The sequence below is a fragment of the Antechinus flavipes genome, chromosome 5, assembly GCF_016432865.1.
Source record: "Antechinus flavipes isolate AdamAnt ecotype Samford, QLD, Australia chromosome 5, AdamAnt_v2, whole genome shotgun sequence".
NCBI classification, from domain to species: Eukaryota; Metazoa; Chordata; class Mammalia; order Dasyuromorphia; family Dasyuridae; genus Antechinus; species Antechinus flavipes.
In genome coordinates, this window is record NC_067402.1 from 198,528,625 (window position 1) to 198,548,348 (window position 19,724).

At 35.3% G+C, this 19,724-nt stretch overlaps 1 protein-coding gene across 1 annotated transcript in view; it reads left to right on the forward strand.

Moving 5' to 3' along the window:
• Window positions 1-19,724, forward strand: part of CACNA1C (calcium voltage-gated channel subunit alpha1 C) — an 808,853-nt gene that overhangs the window by 451,562 nt on the left and 337,567 nt on the right. Inside the window, exon 4 of the mRNA XM_052001637.1 lies at window positions 11,414-11,553. Coding sequence (XP_051857597.1) covers window positions 11,414-11,553 — 140 coding nt within the window. The remainder of the gene's footprint in view (window positions 1-11,413; window positions 11,554-19,724) is intronic.

The window sequence follows — 19,724 nt, forward strand, 5'->3', positions numbered from 1 at the left end:
TTGTACATGTTACTGATCCTCAACATGAACACATTTTCTAATATGTATATGATTTTTAACAACACCAGAATATGCTCTAATTAGATTTCCTCCTTTTCCTTCCTACTCTCCTCTCTTATATTGTAAAATACAATCAGCATTTATTAAATGTCTGCTGTATATCAGCCAGTGTACTGTGGCTGAGAATACAAATGTAAATATAGAAATATAAAAAACGAAACAGGAAGTTTCTAAAATAACTATTATATAATTTATAGGTCAGTCAATAAATATTTATTAAGCACCCATTATGTATAAGGCACTGTGCTTATTGCTGGGGATAAAAGAATAACAAAAATAAAAGGAAAAAAAAAAACGGTCATTTCCTACTCTCAAAGACCTCATAGTCTTATAGGGGAACAATGTACCAACTATGAACAAAGAAGCTATGTACTGGATAAATAGAAGAAAAACACTAGAATTAAGGGGAATTGGGAAATGATTACTGTGGAAGAAGGGATTTTAGCTGAGACTTGAAGGAAGTCAAAAAGATGGATATGAAAGAGAAATAATTCTAGCCATGGGGAACAGCCAGTAAAAATTCTAGGAGTCAGGAGATGGATTTTTGTGTGAGAGAGAGGAAAGAAGTCAGTGTCAATAGGTAGCAGAGTATATGGATAGAGGTAAGGGTGTAAGGTATAAAGAGACTGGAAAGGGAAGGTACCAGTTATGAAATGGTATTTAGTGAATTGAGAACATCTTTGGAGCCAGGTATCCAATCTCTGAGATATAATGGTTGTGTAACCCCAAGTAATCATTTAACCTCTCATTGCCATAGCAACTTTAAGATTGGAAGTTACAAAAGATGTAATCCTGCGTTGATAGAGGGAATTTCATCTAAGACTTAATTATGCCAGTGAAATTGCAGGTCCAGTCCATATCTCCAATCCGTGTGTGTGTGTGTGTGTGTGTGTGTGTGTGTGTGTGTGTGTGTGTGTGTGTGTGTGTGTAAATTGGGATTCCAAGGTCACAGAGATGAAAAGTATTGTGTCTAAAGTCAGATTTGAATTCAGGTCCTCCTGACTCCAGGGCTAATGGATCCATTGCCCCACTTAGCTGTCGACCTGTATGTTTTAGAAATGTGCTCTTTATCAGAGAAACTTGCTGTGAAGATTTTTTTCAGTTTCCTGTTTTTCTTCTAATTTTAAAGATATTGTTTTTGTTTGTGAAAAACTTTTTAAAATTTACATCAAAAAGAAATATCTATTTGACCTTCTGTGAACTTCTCTATCTCTTTTTTTGTCATGAACTCATCTTCCGTACATAGATCTGACAGTTAATTTCATCCTCACTCAACTAATTTGCTTCTGATATCACCTTTTCTGGCTAGACATTTTTATCAGGATATTTTGCCATCACTCAAAACTCAACAGATCTGAAAGCAAATTTATTTTCTCACAAATCAGTTCTTCCTTTAGACATCCCTATTGCTATCACTGGTGCTTTTACTTTCCAAATCACCCAGACTCAAAGTCTAGTAGTCATTCTTTATTACTCCTCTTCTTTCTCCTCCTTCTCCACTCAGTTAGCTATCAGGTCCCATCCCTATTGTCTCAGATGTGTCCTTTCCATCCCTACCAAAACCATAAACCTAAAATTCCACATTAATTCCCTCTAGTCTTCCCTCCTGAAATCCATCCTACATACTACTGTCGGATTCCTCTTCTTCAAACACTTGTTTATATGTCCTAAACTAGGGCAAAAAATACTGTGCTTGAATGTGTACTGAGTAAGCATAATTATCAATCAGCAGATTTTATCTGGTTCCTAATTCGGTGTGATGTTTCTTACCTTCCTAGCTGTGTTTTTAACTGGCTCTGATACTTATGAATTATGTAACCATAGCCAAATTAATTAATTACTCTGAGTCTCAGTTTTTTCATTTTTAGAATGAGAAAAAATATAGATATTCTATATTACTTCCCTTGTATGGTTGTTTTAACTATCAGATGACATTATATGTGGTATCATGCAAAGTTCTCGACAGTATGGATTCCAACTTCCAGATTTATATTAAATTACTGAAACCATGTATTTTCTACGTTCTTGCTAAAGATGAACTATTTTCCATCCCCTATTTTCATATTGCTCCCTATCCCCAAGTTATTAAGCCAAGTCTCATACCTAGGTCTTCTAGCTTCAAGTATACGTTTTACAATACAAACTTCCCCTGTCTGAATTTCTGTCTCTCTGTACTATACAGCTATATTATCAGCATATATATAGTTTATTTTGGTCACTGGTAACCTAGTACTTTGATGTGTAAAATATTTAATTTAGAGATAATGTTGTATATGAACTGATTGTGACTTGCCCATGGGCAAGCAGTTTTGGTTGTCATATGTCAACCCATGGCCTACCTGCAAATCCTGCAGAGTGAAACCAGAAATAAATTGAAATATAACTGGGAAATATTTAACAAAATAAATAAAAAATAGGATATATATATATATATATATATATATATATATATATATATATGTATGTATATATATAATGACCTTCACCTTCAGATCTTACATTATACTTGCTTTTATACTTTTAAAATATACTTATCATGTAAATGTATATTATACATGTAAATTATATATATATATATATGTATGTATGTATAATGCTAATATGTGGTTTTCTAAGCCAATATGCAGCCCTCGGGATTCTTTATGTATGGTATCTATTCATATTTTGACCACTGGTCTACTGGATATTATGTTACACCTAAGACTATACTTACACCAGGTTCAAATCATTCTTTTGACACAATCTAGGTGACTATGGTCAAATCATTTAATTTCTCTGAGCCTTAATTTTTATCTGTAAAAGGAGGAAAATAATCATCATAGAACCTACATCATACATTTGTTTAGTCTCAAAGCAAATCATATCATGTGAAGCATATGAAAAAATTTTAAAGTGCTATATGTCAGTTATCATTGCATATAAATAATGAAATGATAATTGTAGAGTGAGGTTTTATTCTGCAACACCCCACTCCATTGTGAATAAGGAGCTGTTGCTTTTAAGTTTTTTTGCTTTTAAGAAGCCAAACATATATCAATAAGATATCATTTTCCACATACAACTCCTACACCGAGATTGCACACAGAGCAATTAGCTCTTAGCTTAGAGATTAAACACACAGAGATTAGCAAGTACAACATAGAAATTAGAATAGCAGTGGAATCACCCTGTAATTCACAGAAGGGGAATAGTGATTATGTCCATGACCGCATATTCCCCCCCCCCATTCTAGTCCCAAAATATGCAGAGAAGGTACAGATCACAATGAACCAAGGAAGTAAATGTAGTTGTAAATTCAAGGGGATCCCTGAGAATGGGTGGGGTATGACTCAGGCAATGGAAGGGTATAATTTATTCAGAAGTCAGTGATAGACTGGTTTCCAGTGTTCCCATTAGTGGAGGTGAACAGAATGGCTTGTTTTTCCTACTGATTTACTTCTCTTGCCTTAGGCTTTAAGCAAACAACCATCAAAAACCTGCTGTTTGCAGAGCATTATAATTCTGGGTGAGATGCCAAGTTTAGCCAGGTAAAATCTCAGCCCCCTCAGAGCTAGCAATCTAGTTGGGAGTTAAGACATTGTCATGTGTGACATGATACAGTCAGCCAGTCAGTCAATAAACATTTACATGATAAGTATATTTTAAAAGTATAAAAGCAAGTATAATGTAAGATCTGAAGGTGAAGGTCATTATCAACTGAATTAAGGAAGACTTTGCAAAGGAGGTGGTACATGGGCTTTAAGAGAATGGAGGTGGGGGTAGGTAGAAATTCAGCAGGCAAAGAGTAAGCAAGAGGATGTTCCAGACATAAAGAGAGAGTATTAATCAAGTCACAGGCAAAACTGCAGTATTTGCTTTGGGGTAGAAAGTAGTACAGGCTACTGAGAGCACAAAACACATGAAGCAGAATAAAATGAGGTCGAGAAGGTGACCACAGATGGGAATTCCTCTTTTTCCTGTTAGTCACTTATATTTACCTGTTGTAATTGCTACCAAAATTCTCTTAAGGCATGGATCTGACCATGGCACTGCCCTACTCAATAAACTCCACTGGTCCCCCATTACCTCAAAGGTCAGATAAATTCCTCTGCTTTACATGAAAAATCATTTGCAACTTTGCTTCAACCTGCCCTTAGAGTCTTGATCCATATTGCTCTTCATTCACAGCCCTGCATTTTCCATCTCTGGCCATCTTTTCTCTCGCTTTCTCCTAGGTTTCTCGACCTCCATCTCTTAAAATCATTAGTTTCCTTCAAGATTCAGGCCAGCTTTTACATGAAGATTTTCCTGATCCCTCAGCCTCCAAGGCCCCTCAATTATATTTTATTTATTTTGGACCCTCCGTATGTTGCCTTTTCAGGCTAGACTGGAAATTCCTTGAGGGCAGAGATGGCTTGACTTGGATTTTTATATTCTGAGTCACTATGTCTGGCATATACTAGCCACTTAATAAATGCTTATTGATTGCTTGATCCTACTTCCCTTGTCTATCAGTATAATGCCAGATATGGAAAATGTAAAGATCCCAATTTTTCCTAATATATATCTGAAAAGCAGTGGCCTGGAGAAAATATTAGATGGTTCTAAAAGCGAATGTTAGCTTTAAAAAAAATTTACCCTGTTGTTATTCTCTAATTTTGTGTAAATCTCTCTGCAACATGACACATGTTGGCAAGGGACCAGAGTCAACAATGCTGTTTTCCTATTTATCTGGAGCATGACACACAAACTCCTCTGGCTTCCAAGGTCAAAGTTATTAGTGGTTATCTGCACCATAGGGTCAGCTTGTTCACACAGGAAACCTAGATTATTTGATGCACTGACAGAACATAACTTCCTTCCTAAACATGTTGTCTAGGACTCCTTTTGTTTGGTTTGAAATGCCCTGTTTCACCTAAGGCCTTGAGGCTTTCTTCCCCTTAGGGAATGAATATCCTTATATACCCTTAAATATGAAGAGGTAATGATAATTTTTTATATGTTTCACCAGGAAATAAGGTGGAAGTAATTAGAAAAGAACTTGCCCTTAGACTCACAAGATCTAGTTTCCCATCTGGGCTATGCCGAGGATTAAAAGTGTGATGGCCCTCATCAAGCTTTCAGTTTTGAAAATAAAATTATTCCAAGAGCTAAGAAATCTGTAAGCTCCCTTCCAAATCTAAAGTCCTCTGATTCTGCTCCCAGTGCCAGAATTTCTAACCAAATTCCCATGATAAAAGTGAACTTTTCAATAGGAGATATTCATGAGGATTAAAGATATTCCTAAACAATTGAGAATGGCCAAAAGAGAAAAGATCAGCAGCTACTTTGACCTAAATTGCATGGATAGATCACATTTTTCATCAGGCATTGACTCAATCCTACCCCCATGTCTTAAATCCACATATCATCTCTTTCACAAATAAGAATAGGATTTGGAGCTCCTGATGTCCAGGAAAAAGATAAGGTTGCAAAGCAAATACTGTGGATACACAGACAATTTGCCATTATGTAAGAGCTCATTACATAAGGTGAAAACTGTTGAGCTGTGTTTGGGCTGAATGGGGTATATGTTACAGCCATTTGTATTCATAGCCTATTCCCTTACAAGAATGTTAATTCTATAAAAGTAAGATCTATGTTTTCATTGACTTTGTTACTTCCCTAAAACCTCCACAGAGTAAAGACTTAAATGTGTATTTAATTGAATTGGAATGAATCTGGGGAATTTAACATATCTGAAATATCCATTGAAGTTTTATCTCTCCTCCCCATACAACACATTTCTACCAACATCAATGAAACTCCGACACTATTCCATGTAGATTTTTATCAGTTTCCTAAAGCTATAATGGAATGTAGCTAGCCCCATACTACTGGCCATGTTGCCCTTTGTGTACTTAAATTGCCAGATCCCAAGCTTTTGTAGAATCCCCACATACTCCAATAGCATTGTTTATCTGTGCACTTACTAACAGTGTAGGGTTCGGAGACCACACAATTGTATACTCTCTATGTTTGCATACCTACATTTGGCTAAATGTTGTCCCTCTGCGACACTTCTTTCCCTTCAGCTGGCCATTTTAATCAGGATTTACTCAAATAAAATGAGTAGGACACTCCACAGAAGGGATATCAATCCCTGGAATGTATCCATCAACGGATACTATCATCCTACCATTAAAATGGCAATATGGGATCAAATATAGTGAACATAACTTATCCTGTATGTAGTTTGTTTGTATATAGCTCTTTGCATATTGTCTCTCCTATTAAGTTATGAGCTCCTTGAGAACAAGGGTTGTCTTTTACCATTCTTTGTATCTTCAACATTTATGAGGAGCTTAATAAATATTTACTGGGTGGCCAGTGAAGATCTTTATTTTGTTTTTTGTTTTGTTTTGTTTTTTTATTTTATTATTTTTTTTATTTTATTTTATTTAATAATAACTTTGTATTGACAGAATCCATGCCAGGGTAATTTTTTACAACATTATCCCTTGCACTCGCTTATGTTTCGTTTTTTCCCCTCCCTCCCTCCACCCCCCCCAAGATGGCAAGCAGTCCTATATATGTTAAATATGTTGCAGTATATCCTAGATATAATACATATTTGCAAAACCAAACAGTTCTCCTGTTGCACAGGGAGAATTGGATTCAGAAGGTAAAAATAACTCGGGAAGAAAATCAAAAATGCAACTAGTTCACATTCGTTTCCCAGTGTTCCTTCTTTGGGTGTAGCTGTTTCTGTCCAACATTTATCCATTGGAACTCAGGTCTCTTTGTCATAGAAATCCACTTCCATCAGAATACATCCTCATACAATATCATTGTTGAAGTGTATAATGATCTCCTGGTTCTGCTCATCTCACTTAGCATCAGTCCGTGTAGGTCTCTCCAAGCCTCTCTGTATTCATCCTGTTGGTCATTTCTTACAGAACAATAATATTCCATAACATTCATATACCACAATTTACCCAGCCATTCTCCAATTGATGGGCATCCATTCATTTTCCAGTTTCTAGCCACTACAAACAGGGCTGCTACCAACATTTTGGCACATACAGGTCCCTTTCCTTTTTTTAGTATCTCTTTGGGGTATAAGCCCAATAGAAACACTGCTGAATCAAAGGGTATGCACAGTTTGATAACTTTTTGGGCATAATTCCAGATTGCTCTCCAGAATGGTTGGATTCGTTCACAACTCCACCAACAATGCATCAGTGTCCCAGTTTTCCCGCATCCCCTCCAACATTCATCATTATTTTTTCCTGTCATCTTAGCCAATCTGACAGGTGTGTAGTGATATCTCAGAGTTGTCTTAATTTGCATTTCTCTGATCAATAGTGATTTGGAACACTCTTTCATGTGAGTGGTAATAGTTTCAATTTCATCATCTGAAAATTGTCTGTTCATATCCTTTGACCATTTATCAATTGGAGAATAGCTTGATTTTTTATAAATTTGAGTCAGTTCTCTATATATTTTGGAAATGAGACCTTTATCAGAACCTTTAATTGTAAAGATGTTTTCCCAGTTTGTTGCTTCCCTACTAATCTTGTTTGCATTAGTTTTATTTGTACAAAGGCTTTTTAATTTGATGTAATCAAAATTTTCTATTTTGTGATCAGTAATGGTCTCTAGTTCATCTTTGGTCACAAATTTCTTTCTCCTCCACAAGTCTGAGAGATAAACTATCCTATATTCCTCTAATTTATTTATAATCTCGTTCTTTATGCCTAGATCATGGACCCATTTTGATCTTATCTTGGTATATGGTGTTAAGTGTGGGTCCTTGCCTAATTTCTGCCATACTAATTTCCAGTTATCCCAGCAGTTTTTATCAAATAATGAAATCTTATCCCAAAAGTTAGATTCTTTGGGTTTGTCAAACACTAGATTGCTATAGTTGACTATTCTGTCTTGTGAACCTAACCTTTTCCACTGATCAACTAATCTATTTCTTAGCCAATACCAAATGGTTTTAGTGACTGCTGCTTTATAATATAATTTTAGATCAGGTACAGCTAGGCCACCTTCATTTGATTTTTTTTCATTAATTCCCTTGAGATTCTCGACTTTTTATTGTTCTATATGAATTTTGTTGTTATTTTTTCTAAGTCATTAAAATATTTTCTTGGAAGTCTGATTGGTATAGCACTAAATAGATAGATTAGTTTAGGGAGTATTGTCATCTTTCTTATATTTGCTCGGCCTATCCAAGAGCACTTAATATTTTTCCAATTATTTAAGTCTGACTTTATTTGTGTGGAAACTTTTTTGTAATTTTGCTCAAATAATTCCTGACTTTCCTTTGGTAGATAGATTCCCAAATATTTTATGCTATCAACAGTTATTTTGAATTTCTCTTTGTATCTCTTGTTCTTGGATTTTGTTGGTGGTGTATAAAAATGCTGAGGATTTATGGGGATTTATTTTGTATCCTGCTACTTTGCTAAAATTATGAATTATTTCTAATAGCTTTTTAGCAGAATCTCTGGGGTTCTCTAGGTATACCATCATATCATCTGCAAAGAGTGATAGTTTGGTTTCCTCATTGCCTACTCTAATTCCTTTAATCTCTTTCTCGACTCTTATTGCAGAGGCTAGTGTTTCTAATACAATATTGAATAATAATGGTGATAGTGGGCAACCTTGCTTCACTCCAGAGAAGATCTTTATTTTGTTTGACTACAAATATTTGTTACAGGGCTTTTGTTTTTGGTTGGTTCCCCCCTCCCATATGGGAGACAGAAATGGAGAGAGAAAAAAAAATATTTTTATTCACTGAAAAAAATTAACTTCTTTTTTTAACCTGTTAATTTGTTTTATTGAAGTTTTTATTTTCAAAACATATGCAAAAATGAATTTTCAACATTAACTCCTGTGTTCCAATTTCCCCCCCTTCCTCCCACCCCCTTGCCTTTGATGGCAAGTAATCCAATATATATTAAACATGGTAAAAATATATCGAAATCCAATATAGGCATACATATTTATACAATTATATTGCTACATAAGAAAAATCAGATCAAAAAGGGAAAAAAATGAGAAAGAAAATAAAATTTAAGCAAACCACAACAAAAAGAGTGAAAATGCTATGTTGTGATCCATATTCAGTTCCCACAGTCCTCTCTTTGGGTGCAGATGGCTCTCTTCATCACAAGATCATTAGAAGTGGCTTGAATAATTTTTTTTGAATCATCTTATTGTTGAAAAGAGCTACTTCCATCAGAATTGATCATCATATAATCTTGATGTTGCCATGTACAAGAACTAACTTCTTAAAAGAGAGATATAATAAGTGGTTATGATCCTAACCCTAAGTACCCTCTCTCTAATGCCCTATATTCTGACTCTCTAATACATTAAATCCTAGTATTATGTCCAGGGAAAGAAAGAGTGATAAAAATGAGGCAATGAGAGAGATGTCCTCACAGAGTGTTCTTAGAATGAGATGGACATCCCTGATCTCCCTCCTCCCTGACTGGGCTGTGGTGGGTGGATGCAGCTCCTGGGTTCCACCTCCATGTGGCTTTCCCTGGACATCATGATTAAGTTCCTGTGGGCAGGTGGCAGGGTAATGCAGAAGAGAGCAACATCAAAAATTCAGGACAAACTGACATTTTGGGCTATAGCACAGAGACAGGATAAGGTTCCTCATTCAGGAGGCAATGATGCATGAAGATGTCATGGTAGCAAATAAGGAGTGAGGGCCATTAAGCCTCTGTATTAAGAGAAAGAGATTGGGGAAAGGCAATTAAGAGCTGTGAGAGAAACAAGTGAATAAGCCAATAGACTTTTTACACTAATTGAGCCAAAGACTTTGTGCTTTTTTAAGTATGGGCTTCCAGTGACACAGACTGTATTTTTTTTTTTTTTAAAAAGAAGGCCCTTCTCAGATGGTGGCAAAGAGAAAAAAGGCATATATACTTAGACCCCACTCATGGAGGCTGGATTTTTCCAATATTTCTCCTTACTCTTTCATTCTCTACCCAGGAAGGATTGCCCATCCCATAAAACTTAACCAAAAGTCCTTGACCCTTTGGACATTGAAATTTTAAATTTCTAAGTCAATTTAGTTAGCCAAGCAGGATACCTGCTCTCATTCATGATTTTATATTTCTCAAATTATCTTTAGATGTTTTTTAGATCTATCATATGTATAAAATATGTAAATATCCTTGAAGACCTTGGCAGAAATGAAATAAGTGGAGTTTTTGGCATCCTCTCTCTCTTCTTCATTGTTACCTTTTCTCCCTCCTGGATATATCACTACTTCTGTTCTCACCTTGGACAAGGGTCTTAAGCCTCTAAATATAAAATTGTAGGGAGTCCATGAACATCAAAAGGGAAAAAAATTACATCTTTATCTTTTATTAACTTTTGGTTTTCTTGGTAATACTGTGTGTTTTGTGTATTTAAAAACATTCTGAGAAGGGGTATATGAGCATCTGTAGGCAGCCAAATGGGTCATGAAACCATCAAAAAATTAAGGATTCCTTGAGTCTAAATTTTAGCCTGTACTTTCTTCCTTCGATATCTTGCTCTCAATTGAGTGTCAATAATCCTCTATAAAGTGTTCACTGATAACTAATTCAAGTAGTCCCGAAGGCATGATCTAATCACCTTATCTTAATACTTGTATTTTTTTCGGGGGATTGTAGAGGAAAGGAAAGCCTCCTTAAGAACCAAAGAAAGAAAGTTGTAAAATAGCTCAAGAGGCCATAGAGAGGCAGAATAGATAAGAGTGCTAAAGTTAGGGAATCTGGATCCAAGTCTTAGCTTTGCCACTTACTAGCTACATGACCTTGGCCAAGCCATTTAACCTCTCCAGATCTCAGTTTCCTTCATCTGTAAAATGAGTATATGGAACAAGATGATTTCCAAGGTTCCTTCAAACTCTGAATCCATGATCCTGGAGTAGGGTTGATAATTAGGTCAAACATTTGTGCCAAGAAGTCTCTCAAGCCATAACACATAGTGGGTGGTGAGTAGAACAGGTCCTACCACCAAATTCTTGCTGTCTATTAAGTTGATGCCTTTCCTAGGATCTGAGCAAAATTTCAACTCTGAGGTACCTCTGATGTATGAGAAAGAACACTAGACTCAAAGATAATAGACCTGTATTCAAATCCTGAATCCTATCCTTCCTAGCTGTATGACTCTGGGCAAGTCATTGTAAACCTCTCCGAGTTTCAATTTTATGATCTATAAAATAGGAAAGATACTTGTGTGAAAATGTTAAATAATATATGTATACAAACACTCATATAAGCAGATGCATACTGTATAAATGGCTGTTGCTGGTTCAATATTTTACAAGACTCCAAATTAATGTTTTTCTTTCTCCTTTTTGTTTCCTTTTCTCCAGGAACGAGTGGAATATCTCTTTCTCATCATTTTTACAGTGGAAGCATTTTTAAAAGTAATAGCATATGGACTTCTCTTTCACCCCAATGCTTACCTCCGCAATGGCTGGAATTTACTAGATTTTATAATTGTGGTAGTAGGGTAAGTAACTCCCCCCCACACACACACACATACACATACACACCCCTACCTTTTTCTTTTCCTTCTCTCTCCCTTCTCCTGTTTCTTTTTGACTGGTCTGCTACTACATTGGGTTTCTGAGTAAAAATAACGCTCAAAAGAAATCACTTGGGCACATCACTTGATCCCAATTGCCTTATCAAAAAAAAAGGCGGTGATAATATTCATATTCATATTACATATCCCATAAGGTTACTGTGAGGAAAATACTTTGTAAAGAAAGTAGTTTGTAAATCTTAAATTGCTAAAATTGAGTTATTATAGTCTTGTCAGTCTACATACCTGCACATACTTGCTAATATGTGGGAACCTATAGTGTGTAGATGAATCAAGCATGAATTATTTGTACACAGTTATTAAATCCATTTTCAAATTATGTACATAAGTGGTTTCCTCTAAACCATGGATTTATTTATTTTTTGCATTATATTAGATATTTTTGGTAATCTATTTATTCTCATGAAATCCTCAGACTAATGATTTGAATGCATAAAACGCATAAAACTATAAAGGAAACTAATTATATTAAAATGTTCATAGATCCCAAAATAAGAGCATCATAAGAGCACAACCACATTTGCACTGTGGTTCTCAAGGGGGAAAAAGAATCTAGAAGCATTTGAGCAAAGAGGGAATCAAAGGAAAATAATAGCTAGTATTAATATATCCTTTAAAGTTTATCAAGCACATCACATATAATAATATTCATTTTCTATTTGCACCAGTTCTGTGAATTAAGTAGTGTAATAGGATCTCCACTTTGCAGATAAGGAAACAGCCTCAGATAAATTAAGTGGTAGCTTGCCAGAGGTCCTATAACTAGAGTATCAGAAGTAAGATTCAAATTCAGGTCTCTATCATCACTGCCAGACAAAAAAAAAAGGAAAATGTTCATAAATGTAGACCAAGCACATGTTCCCCAATATGCCCTGTCCCACTTCAGTACAGATTGTTAAAGAAAACCCACCATATGCTTTAAGAAAATATACCAAATGAATATACTACATTAGTGTGCCTGTCTTCCCACATCTCCTCTGAAATTTACTATTTTTGTCTTTTATCATATTTGGAATCTGATGGATATGAGTTGAAACTTCATAGTTGTTTTTATTTGCATTCCTCTTTTTGTTCATGATCTGGAGAATATTCTTATAGTACTTTATTGATTTTATGCCTTTTGAAACTGCCTATTCATATCCTTTGACATCTTATGTATTAGGGATTAGCTCTTATTCTTATATATCTACTTCAAAACCCTATATATTTTGCATGTCAGGGCTTTATCAGACATATTTGCTGCAGAGATTTTTTTCCCAATTAATTGCTTCTAATTCTGGCTTCTTTGATTTTGTTTATGCAAAATCTTTTTAGCTGTACAGTGCAATTATCCCTTTCAATTTGTAGGGTCACCTCTATCCCATTAAAATTTCTCCCTCTATAATAATCAATAATCATGCAAAATATCTTCTTCTATTGCTCTCTCTCTCTCTCTCTCTCTCTCTCTCTGTCTATATATATATATGTATATATATATATATACACATATATATATATACATATATATATATATATATTCTATCTCTCTGTCTCCATCTCTCTCATAATCTTTTATATTTAAGACATATAACCATTTGGAACTGTTTATGGTATATGCTATGAGAGATTAGTCTAAACCTAATTTCTGTTAACCTTCTTTTCAGTTTCTGCAAGAGTTTTTGTCAAATGGAGATTCTTATTCCAGTAATTAGTATTCTTGGATTTATCAAACATTAAGCTACCGTGTTTGCTTATTCTGGATCTTGCTTATCTAATCTGTTCCATTGATCAACTTCCATATTTTTAACCAGTTTTAAATATTTTTGATTGTTATTTTATAATAGAGTTTGAGAACTAGTGATTCTAGTCCTCCTTCAGTCCTCTTTTTTTTTTTTTTCCCTTATTTCATTTGAGGTTCTTGACCTTTCCTCTGGATGAATTTTGATACTGGTAATTTGCCTTGCAAAAGAATCCTTCAACATCCTGTTTTGAGACCTTAAAGTTAGAAGCCCAGGGCTTGAGTCCAGAAATATATAATTTACATTTTTATAATATTTTAAGAAATATAAAGTGCTTTCTTAATAATTATCCTCCAAGACAGGTTATGACACTAGCTATGTAATGCTGGAAAATTCACTCAAACTTCTCTGTCTCAGCTTTTTCACCTATAGAATAGAAATAGAAAAACCATCCCTGCCTACTTCATTGAACTGTTGAATAGAAAATGCTTCATAAATTTTAAAGTGCTATATAAATGTGAGCCACCATTATTTTATTTTATTTTATTGGATCTGTGACCTCATCAATTTAGAGAATGCCCAGGAAAGGAAACTCTTCCTACCAAAACACCAATACAGATCAGCACCTTTTCTGCAATTTAACATCTTAGCAAGTTGAGTAGACTAGAGCTTTGAAAGGTTAAGTGATCTTTGCCTAGGGAGATATGTGTGTGGGAGAGAGAGAGAGAGAGAAAGAGAGAGAGAGAGAGAGAGAGAGAGAGAGAGAGAGAGAGAGAGAGAGAGAGAGAGAGAGATACTGAGAAACAGAGACAGACAGACAGACAGACTGAAAGAGAGACAAACAGAGAGAGGGTGAGAGAAAGAAAGAGAGAAGAAAGATAGACAGACAGAAGTGGCACTTGAAGAGGGCAAAGTCTGGATGATAGCAAACTTCCTCTAAAGCTTCTATTAAAGAACATCAAATTCTGGGCAGAAAAGCCAACAAAAAGTCACAGTGAGCCATTTTTACAGCCCAAGGCATCTTAAAAAGATAAAAATCTGCTAGAAAGAGAAGACACAGAAATGGTAAAGAGATTGAACACCTGGTCAGAAATTCCAGGGAACCATGCATGGGTACAGAATTAAGTGCCATTTGGCAGCTCCATAGGCTATTACCCAATTCCAGATTGCTGCTCCAGGGATGGAGACACCAGGGCCTCCAGACCAGGCAAAGACCTCTCTCCACATCATGCCATCTTGAATACACTGAAAATCTATGGACTGTCACATTGAACACAATCCCAGGCTGGCCAATCCCCTCAGGAGAAAGCAAAGGGAAAGTAACAGTCTAAAGTGAAGAAAAAACTGGGAAATGAATCAAAACAAACAAACCTGACCACAAAAAGCTCCTATGACAGGAAAGGTCAAGATACAAATTCAAAAGAAGACAATAGCTTGAAAATATCTACAATAAAGCATCTAAAGAAAAAGTTCAGATCAGACACAAACCCAAAAGAATTCCTACAAGAGCTAAAGAAAGGAATTTTTTTAAAAGTAAAAATCAATAAGACTGGTAGAAGAAAAGTTATAGAAAGAAAGGAGAGCTATGGGAGAAATTATGAAAAAGAATTAACAGCTTGGTGAAAGGCACAAAAAATGCTGGAGAAAATAACTTCTTAAAAATTAGAATTGGACAAGTCAAAGCTAATGACTCTATAAGACATGAAGAAATAATGTCAAAGACTGAAAAATAGATGTCACTAGGACTTTTCTCCAAAATACTTTTGTAGCATCACTAAAAACTAAGATCAAAGTGAGGAGCAAACTCCCATGTATTTCTCGGTTTCATTTGTAGCTGTTCATGTTACAGGAATCCATACATATGCTAATTGACATCATTTTGAAGTGAACTCCTTTTATTCTGGATGTTTTATTTGTTCCTCAGCTGAAAGGGGATGGACTCTAATTTTTGTTTTCTATCTTTGCTAAGGAATGACTTTGAGTGGACATTAGAACTGTCCCGATCAAAAAGAAGCTAGTTGTTCCATCAGTGTTAGACCTGGCTCCAGAGAACTCTGAAATTCATTCATTACCTTGTGTATTCCTTCAACAAACATTCGTTAAATGTTAATCATGTGCAAGGCACAGATAGACATCACAGGAACTCTTCTGCAAAGGAGCTCATGATCTAATGGAGGTGAAAGAGCCATGAAATACAAATAACCATGATACAAAGGAGAGTGAAATACTTTGACAGTGCCAAAGTGCTGTTAAAAATTAAAGAAAGGCAAGATCACCAGGTGGCCACATGGATAGAGCACAGGGCTTAGAATCAGAAAGACTCATTTTCATGAATTCAGGTCTGATCTCAGGCACTTACTATCTGTATGAAACAGGGCAAGTCACTTAATCCTGTTTGACTCAGTTTTATCATCTGTAAAAATGAGCAGGAGTAGGAAATGGCAAACCACTGCAGTATCTTTGCCAAGAAAACTCTAATTAGAATCATAAAGAATTGGCCACTACTAAAAAAATGGCTGAATTATCTATTGAAGATTACTTTCACCTTGGGATAAAACAAACACTTTATGGAACAAATAACATTTGAATCTTAAAGGAAAAAATCTCAAGGGATGGAGAAGTAAAACACCAGAGTCTAGAAGATTCTGCTATTTCTTTCAATTTGTATATGAAAAAGGATCTTTGAAAAATCTACAAATGATCCCAAATGCTATCAGTTCAGCACCTTCCCCAGGGCTCAGTTTTCTGTCCAGCTTTTCCACAATCATAAAAAATAAATTTCAGGAGGGAGACTATCAATTGCAGTCCTCGGATGAATGGCTGCTGCTGGGACTAATAGAAGGTCAGGGGTGACATACAAGGGTTCATTTTTTTCTTTCTGGCTGAGTACCTTCATTTCTTTCTTTGCTGATTTAATTCAGTTAAAATTGATTGACTGCTCCCACAGTGCATGACCCAATTCTAGGTGACGAGATAGAACATAGAAAAGACATCACTAAGAAACTCAGGATAGAATTTGCCTTTTAGCTCAGTCCAGTGGGAGAGTATTGCTATTGCTCTTAGCTAGGAATCATTGTCTTACGTTGAGATAGGCACTTTCTCATTTGCAAAACATCATGGGACAATATTATGACCATTGGAGTTGGAATCAGGATCTGAGTTCAGATTCTCTTTCTAGCATTTATTTACTATATGATCCTAGACAACTCACTTAAACTCTCTGAGTTTCAATTTCTCAACTGTAAAATGAGAGAGTTAGAATAGGTAACCTCTCTAATTTCTCTTCCAACTATCAGTAAATGATTTTATGCAATGTGATTTTTGTTCTTTTCAATGGGATTATGTGAAGCAGGATTATATCCAAGGCATGGGTGTGGTCATTTCCCACTGAGTAAAGCTAAAGCCCCCAAATGCCCATAGTGCAAGAAGCTTATGGAGCCTATTTGGGGTCTACCACTAGAATAGCTGATCCAATGAAAATATTATAGAAAGACAACTTCAGAGTCATCATACTTTAAACATTCAGCCCTCCTAGATCTTAAAAAAAAAATTGGCTATTGACACTACTGTAGTCTCTCATAGACTCTTGACCAATTAGTTCTTTATTAAGATCCTTGATCTTTTTCCTGCTGATGTCACACTCTCTACTTTGATTTGTTCTTCAAAACCTGCATCTAGAATAGAAATGACATTATCTTAACTGTAGACAAGTCTCTTTTATCTGGAAAATCTGAGCTTTCCTCATCCCATCCACAGAAATATCCTTTTTGCCGTACCCCTTTATAGAACTACACAAAAAAGCTCGTCGAGTCCTTCCTCACTTCTTTTTCTTTCTTTTGTTCTGCACTCATCTAAAAGTTTGTGTCTTCCTACAGGCAGATTGGAGTTTGAAATGTCCTCTGAGTGATCAGTCCTCTAGTTCATATGGTAGAATATTCTTAGCTGAGCTACTTCACTCTTGAAAGGTTACCATGTAAGAGGTAGGAAGGGTGGAAAAGAGGATGTGAGGGTGCTGAAGGGAGAGCATAGTTAAGGAGGAAAGTTCTTCCAATCTGATGCACCAACAACCCAAAAGAGGCCTACTTACCTAGAAAGAATAATTTTCCAAAGGTTCTTGCAGCAAATAATCTCCCTTGCAATATGGAAGTTACACCCTTTTGATCAACCAAGTCTTCTAAGACCTATCCTTTTGTAGAACAAAGCTCTTGCATGACAAAACTACTCCGTGCTTCTCTGAAGAGAAATAAATCTTCTGTCATATATTTATATATATGCTATATATATAAATATATGACAGAAGATTTATTTGGCATATAATGGAGTATATGGTTATATATATAAAAGATAGCAGTTCTAAAATGTGATACAATATAGAAAAAAAGGAGCCACTGGGTTTAAACTTGAAAGATTTGGTAGAAATTTCAACTTTTGACCATGAGCAAATCATTTCTGTTTCTTCACATGTAATATAAAATCCCATTTGGTGTTCAAAGCCCTTTATAGTCTGCCCTCCTTCTCCTTTTCCAATCTTCTAGGACCTTACTAGATTTTGTGGTCCAATGGCATTGGCCTCCTGGCTGTTCCTCAAAGAACACAATCCATCTCCTGATTCTTGACATTTTCACTGACTGTCCCTCCTGGAAAGCTCTCCTCCTCTTCTTCCTCACCTAGGCTCCATGGCTTCCTTTTATAAGGAGGCTTTTATTATCCTCCTTAATGCAATATATTCCCTTCTCTCTAAAATTATGGCCAACTTATATATTGTCTGTACACATAGTATAATTGTTTGGATGTTGTCTTCCCCATGAGACTGTGAGTTCCTTGAAAACTGGAACTGTTTTTAGCCTTTATTTATATCCCCAGAGCTTAGTTCTACATGGCACATAGTAGGTGTCGAATTGATTAATGCTTATTGACTGATTCCAGCTACTATATATGCTCTCTGTGCAAACTGTTCTAACATCTTCCTCTCATTTTTTGTATAGCTATTGCTTATTCTAGAATGATTTTCCTCTTCATCTCTGCCTTCAGAATTCAACTTAACCCTTTTACCATCATCCTACATTCTGTCTGGAATAAATATAAACACCTAGAGGATAAGGCAAATTTCATTTTTGTCTTTGTATTTCCAGCACCCAGCATAATTTCTGGTACAGAGTAGGTTCATTCATTAACAGATGCTTCTTAAATTTAATTATCTGTTCTATGCTCTGTATTATTCAATTGGAGAAACAGAAGTCCAGAAAGCGGCAAGTCATAGAACAGCAGAATGTTAGAATTTGAAAGTTCTTGAGTGAACATCTCTAGAGGTTCTTAATTTTTTGTGTGTGTCACGGACAACTTTAGTGTACCAGTAAGGTTTATTATAGATTCTGTCTCAGAATAATATTCATAAGTGCTTAAAATATAACACACAGGTTAATCCCTTCATTTTACAGATGAGTAGATTAAGAGTTTTGAGTGACTTTACTATTTGCTCCCTAATAAGTAACTGGCAAACCAGATATTTGAATTCATTTGAATCCATTCCAAGACTATTATCCTTTCTTCTCCATTTTACCAAAGTCTCACAGATAATGGCAAACTGGTGACTCCCATATCAAAAAAGAGACTCTTAGAACAGTGATCACTTGACCAGAGTTGAGCAGATCTCACATAAACTCAGGATAATAAGCATAGATATACACAGCATATTCCATCATAGCATACATCTAAAAAAAATTTTTAAACAAAATGTTTTGAAAATTCAGTCATAAAAGATCAAAGATAACAACTTTTTTTCAAATTAATTTTAAAACATTAACAAAATGACATTTTTAAAATATCACAGTTTTGTGGGAGGTTGTTTGTTTGTTTTGAAGACCTTATGAGCCTGGGAATATCTAGCACACCCTGTTTGCATATTATATATATAATTTACAATTACATATATAATAATTATATATTATTATTATAAGGTAAGAAACCATCAGCCTGTTCAGCCTCTTTCACAAGGGCTCACAAGTACTATTATAAGACAAAGATAATCCTTAAATAGGGGCAATCCTTATTCTAATCTAATCTAGATTCTCCATCTCAATCAAATATAAAGAAAATCTCATCAGGAATCAGTTAATAGCTCTGGGGTTCTCAAGACTTCCTATTTAATGGAACATTCATTAAATAAAGAGAATAAAATTAATCAGATCATGACTCCTAATACATGAGTGGTCTTCCAGAAATCTTCTAATGACTTTTGCATTCCCCTGCCTCCAAGGAGGACTGTTCTTGTACCATCCTAGTCAAGTGGTTACATTAAATGTCTCCTAACTAATCTTTATCAAAAATAAAAAGTTTAAGGGTTGTTGTTTTTGTTTT